At 41.0% G+C, this 6,204-nt stretch overlaps 1 protein-coding gene across 1 annotated transcript; it reads right to left on the reverse strand.

The window, feature by feature from the left end:
• Positions 1–585: 585 nt before the first annotated feature.
• LOC140230984 (forkhead box protein B1-like) lies at positions 586–1,557 on the reverse strand. The gene has a single exon (XM_072311130.1). It carries the CDS (start codon positions 1,555–1,557, stop codon positions 586–588), a length of 972 nt encoding a protein of 323 aa, XP_072167231.1.
• Between the last annotated feature and the right edge of the window lie 4,647 nt (positions 1,558–6,204).

The following is a 6,204-nucleotide window of genomic DNA, read 5'->3' on the forward strand; positions in this document are numbered from 1 at the left end:
TTTAAGTTTGTATGTCGGGAATCTTGATAATATATCACGTCATCTTAGAGACAAGCATTACTTTGGCACAAGCGAGTATTCTAGAATGGTGTGAACTAAGTACATGAAATGAAATGAACAACTGTCATGCTGTCTTCCAATCACCACTAGTAGAAAATACTCGTGGCAAGATAGGTAACATTAAGAAACATTGACATTGTATTTTCTTTTCTAGACATACTACACTTTTAGTCACTGCTCATAAAAGCTATATATCAAGTCCATTTTTCACAATGATTCCTCGTGCCACGTAACGGAGTTCAAAACAAATGATAGAAAGACATATTTAACAATGAAGAGATTGAAAACACTCATTGACAAGAATACACACATTGGCAATAGGACAATCTTCTTCAGATTTGCAAATACTGCTGTTGTCTGTTAGGCCTTAGTCACAATTTATTATGGCTAAGACTCTATGTGTGTTGGCCCAGGCATTCTTAAATAGTTCTACTAATCTATGCTTTACCTGTCTTTAATGGGATTTTCACTCAAGCTTTGTCGCGACAATCCAAAGTCTCTCCCACTGGAATGTTTTGGTTCGTGTTACGCTTTTGTGCTGTGTTCTGTATTGTCTCGTCTGGCTAGTGGGATGACACAACCAGGTGGAACTGGAGAAAACAGAGCTGGAGAGCACTGGGCTGCAATCCCGAAGCCATGGAACGCCGGCCTGATGGGGACAGGCACGGCCGGTGTGTGGCTAAGCAAAGGCCTGGGAAGCAAGTTCCTCATACGAGCAATGCATTCGGCACAAGGCGGCTGGTCACGAGATGGTCCACAGCACAGCTCACCAGCCGCCGGGCGCGACAGGGGGAGGTCCTCGCACCAAACTGGATTACAGCCACCTCGCGACTTCCCCAGATCGATAGCCTCCACGGGTGAGTTCCGGCGCGGCGTAGGGGGAGTCGTCGGTGCTTTGGTCGCCGAGGGCTTGAAATCCGGCGAGATAATGTTCTCGATTGTGAAAGACTGTTTACTGGATGTCGTGGTCGTTGAGGTTGGGGTAAGCGGCGAGCTCGGCAGCGATGTGTAGCAGGGCAGAGGCAGCTTTTGGATAGCGAAGGGAGACGCGGGTAGAATCGGAGGTGGGTAAGGAGGCAGACCGATTTTCGCTTGCTCCTGGAACAACTTTGCCGAGTCGATCTGCTTGATCTGCATGTTGTGGTCGATGGTGGCAATGCGCGGGGACTTGAAACGTTTCCGACGTCGCAGAAAACTACCGTTTTCGAACATATCGGCGCTCATGGGGTGCAGAGCCCAGTAACTGCCCTTGCCTGGCCGGTCGGGGCGACGGGGGATCTTCAGAAAACAGTCGTTGAAAGACAAGTTGTGGCGCAGAGAATTTTGCCAGCGTTGCGTGTTTTTTCGGTAGTAAGGAAAGCGGTCCATGATGAACTTGTAGATTTCGCTCAACGGCAGCATCTTTTCGGCCGAGCTCTGGATGGCCATGGCCGTTAAAGAGATGTAAGAATATGGAGGCTTGGCATCACTGTAAGTACTTCGGGCCGGGCGAGGCATGGCGTCAAATATGAGAAATCCCTGTTCCTGGCTGCACTTGTTTTAAACTCACTCCGCGCCTTGCAAAGCGTCGAAGACTTTTGCTCAATTCAGTTAGATTGTCATAAAATGTAGATTGCTACTTCGTATAGCGAGCGCGAAAAAACCCTCACACACACTATCAGCTGTTAACACATTGAACAAGCAGTTGAGAGTTAAGTTAAAGGCTCAAGAGCAGTCACAATTGATGAAGAAATCCACCAAAATTTATCGCTACCCATCAAATCGAAATTCAAAACAGCTATGATGCACCACTCCGAAAGTAATATGAAGAAATGATGGAACTGTCAGCAGTCATACACCTCTAAAAACTCTCTCCGTTGTTGTGTTTTCCACGAGAAGAGCGATTCGACTGCTCTCAGCAACAGCGTCAGTAGCAAGAGTAACTTTTCTCCCGGTCCCTCGGAATTAAAATTCTTGCACAGTTCCTTTCTGCGTGTTACTCTCTTTCTCCCTTATACCAACGCTGCCGCACAGGTGAGACGAAGTTTGCCGGGCGCTAAGTGGCAATAAGTTTGTTCCTGTCGTATGATGATCGGAGCCGAAGCATACGCTCACAAGCAAAACATAATGCAAGTATTGGATTGGTGTACGTGTGTGTATGTGTGTGTGTGCGTGTGTGCATGTGTCTGTGAGTGCTTGTGTATATCTGTGTATGCTACCGACAATGTAGTGGTGGTTATTACACACACACCCTCAGCTTCTGTAGCTCCATGGTTGGGCGGTACTTTCACAGTGTCTCGGCCGCCTGCACAGTGCTGAGGACGCTGCGTGATACCGGTACACTGGTGCACCTCTCGCACCCGCTCATTGTTGCCCCAAACACACACAGCGCAGACAGACTGGCACCAGCCCTGTCAATCACGCCTCTCGTCTGGGAGAGAGGGGCGTGGTTTGCCCGACAAAAGGTGGCTGGGCGGCGTGAGCACATCAACGGTTCCTTTTCCCGGCTGCGTGTAAGTGTTAATAGGTAGGTAGAAGTCTGACGTTTGAATGTATTGTTCATTTCTTTCATTATCATACTCGTCGAGTCATATCTTATCGCCTTATTTCTATCTCTCTGCTGGCTTTGCTGTCCCTGTCCCGTTTTGTGTTTTTTTTTTTCGATCTCATTGGCCAAACTGTAAAAAAAAAAAAAAAAAACGAGCGAAGACGTCGAGGAAATTTGCAAAATCTTCCATAATCACCTTGCGTATATTAAAACTTGCTTGTTTAGTTAAAGTTCTAGTCGTTTTCAATCAATAGGGCTACAAATTCATATTTCAGGAGTCACAGCCTATACGTGTTGACGACATTTTGTGTATAAGTGCGCGTGAGTGTGTACTAGTAACATTACTGTGTGTTGTTTTTATTTTGGATGAATTTCTTTACTCATCAGCATGAGAGGAAAAAAAACTCACCCCTCTTCATTATCACATTTTGTTGAAAATCGGCTTAAGGTGAATGGGAAATACTTGTGTATTTGAAATGATGCGGATTAACATTGGTGATCTGCTTCATCTTAATTATTTCTTGGAAGAAAGTGAAAATACTGGATGTTTAGTTCAAAAAGTCAGAGCAAAACGCGCTACACCTTAAATGTATAAAAAGATTACACTGCATCATGATTTTTAACGGGATTTTAGAGGGAAGTATAACTCATAATGCAAAAGAGAGAGAGGCAGAGATGTAACTATCGCGGCGAGTCTTTTTTTTTCCAAAGTACTGTCGAGCTAAATGGCGATTAGGATATGTCAAATCAACAATGACGAGTACATTAAAAATGACGACACCAACAGAACGGATAATGATTAGCCCTTCATTGGGTGAGTTGCATACAAACCCCTTCCCTGTCCCTTCACCCCACCCCCACCCCCCCCCCCCCTTCATAATTACAAGTGGAAGACATCCGTTGTTCGCAGGTTTGTGCCGAAAGCTGGCGCTTTGTCCAACGTTTTGCTTTCGTTAACCGTCACCTTAACTGAATTGTTCTCCTTTCACGATCCCATCTTTTTTGTCTTCTATTTCAACTTCAACTATATAGGGCCTATAGATGTGACGGATACACTTAAGACTATATCATGCACGCATACAAACACAGGGACATTTTCAATTCAATTTGAATGAAATTTTATTTCCAATAACACATGTTTGTTGTTAATACAGATTCAGAGAAAAACGAAACGTAAGATGTATTATATATCCCCCCAAAATACAACAACATATGTTGAACTAGTAGTTCAAAATAATTGTGTTCGTGGAAAAGAGGGCCCCACGTATGCCGGGGTTCCGTTAAATTATAGTAATATATAGTAATATATATATATATATATATATATATATATATATATATATACATATATATATATATATATATCAGTAGAGTTTTAGAGATGACTCAAGTATCAAAGGCAGCAAAAGGCCCAAATTAGGAAAACTGACGAGTTTCCAACTTTGATGGGAATTATTAACTAGTTGAGACTCGCTTAAAGTTTACAATGTCAAGAACTCGTCAAAGAGTACACAAGCTTCATCCAAATCATGCTTCCTGGACATCGGGCCATTGATCATTTTTACTAAAAAGAAAAAGAAAAAAATATATAGGGGGCCTATATGCTTTTCATGAAAAATTAGTTTCTATACTTTTGCGTCTAAAAATTCTGCAAACAATCATCAAGTACCTGTGAAATGCCATAGGTAGAAAACATAAAACCGCCAATAAGAATAAAATTATTATAAAATCATGACATATGAAAACAGTACATTAAAAAATCAAAAGTGAAAATTGCGCAAATATATACTAAGAAGACAAAGAGCGGGCAGCGTTACTTAGCACAAGAAAGTGTGTCCATGACATTGACAAGAGGCACAATAACGTCAAGTCATTAGAACATCTTGATTCATTTATGGAAAATGCAGAGTGGATTTTTTACACATGTAAGTGCATAATTCTTGCGAAACAAAAATATTTTTTTTTCATTTATGCTAGGTAGTATTCAATTACCTCTCTTAAAACACATTTTCCAGTTTACTGATGCTTTTCACACTGTGACGTGAAGTGGAGAAACATAAATTCATTTTCCATATCTTCTAATTCGTTTTCACTATCAGCGGAAATTCGGCTATATATGCAGTTGATTGTGCACTTTCAAAAATTGAACAAACGAATGACCTATGTTTCTGTCCATAGCACGTGCCTCCCTATCACGTCAAATATTTGAACAATTTATTTAGTACCTTCCCCTTCTTCTGATTTCTTGTTCATAAAAGTACGAGTCACCCCGAATAGATGAGAATTTTGTTTAAAATTACACATGCGCAGCACAAAGGGGTTACCCGAAAAAGGAGTGCAATAAAAGTATTTGCTATCTAGATATGATAACGCGACTGATATCTCGCCGTCGAGCGTCGCTCACCCTGGGTTTTCATTAAAGTGCAATGAATAGAAATCCGATTATTGGTTCTTGGACATGAAAACACATTGGACTATCCCTCCCGTTTGCTCATCTAACAGAGCTTACGAGATTCTAACGGTGTTTATTATGTAATAGGTTAAAAAACGTCACGTCTCTGTAGTGACTGCCGCATATATACGCCCTTTGGCAATCCAAGTCTAACTAGGACATGCCAGGCAGCAAACATGTTTTTATTACTGCTGCTGCTCCGGGGTCATTGTTGAGACAATGATAAACAGAGAAATCATTATGAAAAATTCATACCGTCTTTGGCTACCATGGTTTGCGAATATGGACCGCTGTGAGATTGGATGAGTCGAAAAGCTGTCTATAGCACAAAGAGATACCAACCAACACACCCGAAAGTGCAAAAACCACTATACGTGTATATAGGAATATATATATATATATATATATATATGTGTGTGTGTGTGTGTGTGTGTGTGTGTGTGTGTTAAGTATTTCATAGTCCACGTCACAGACTCTGTAAATCATTTGACAAAGGGCAAGGTGCCCTAAAACTTGTGAAATGAAAATAAATTTATGGCAGCGTGGTAAGTTTCCGGAGTAGAAGTTCTTTGTTCTCTTGCGATCCCTAATCCTAAAGGAATAGCGAGGAAGAAAAAAAAAATGGAGTGGGGAAGGAGTTTTGTTGTTGTTGTTGTTGTTGTTGCTGCTTTTTCTCACTTTCATGAGCCCTCCATTTCAGGAATCTTCTCTTGAATTGTTGTTTAATTTATACACATTTAGGTCATTTTTAAGAAAATAATCACTATGTTATCAATTATCGACAGTCCTGCTGTGAGTAGTTGATGTAATGTATTACTCATTCTTGGGAGGGATTGAAAATTATCATACTGTAGTCTCGTAAAATACATTTTTATGATTCCGTAAAATCTACGATCACATTTGAAGTGTTTGTATTTTATAGGTGAATTTGTATTCTCACCTGCTCTCGACTGACATCTGATATGAATATTGATGGATGGTGTTACTATCAATTAAATTACCATTCGCCTATCCAAGTCAGAAATTGAAGACAGTAAAGCATATACTTCTTGTTCGTGAAAAATTAAACAGTAAACTTTGCACGTTATTCAGAGTCATGTGAATGTTTCCCACTTATTATGACAAAAGAACTTTTAGAATTTTGCGTCTAACACGTGAGATAAAA

Source organism: Diadema setosum, chromosome 7 (genome assembly GCF_964275005.1).
Source record: "Diadema setosum chromosome 7, eeDiaSeto1, whole genome shotgun sequence".
NCBI lineage: Eukaryota > Metazoa > Echinodermata > Echinoidea > Diadematoida > Diadematidae > Diadema > Diadema setosum.

Coding starts and splice junctions, on each gene's coding strand:
- LOC140230984 (XM_072311130.1), bottom strand. CDS start 1,557: ATGCCTCGCCCGGCCCGAAGTACTTACAGTGATGCCAAGCCTCCATAT.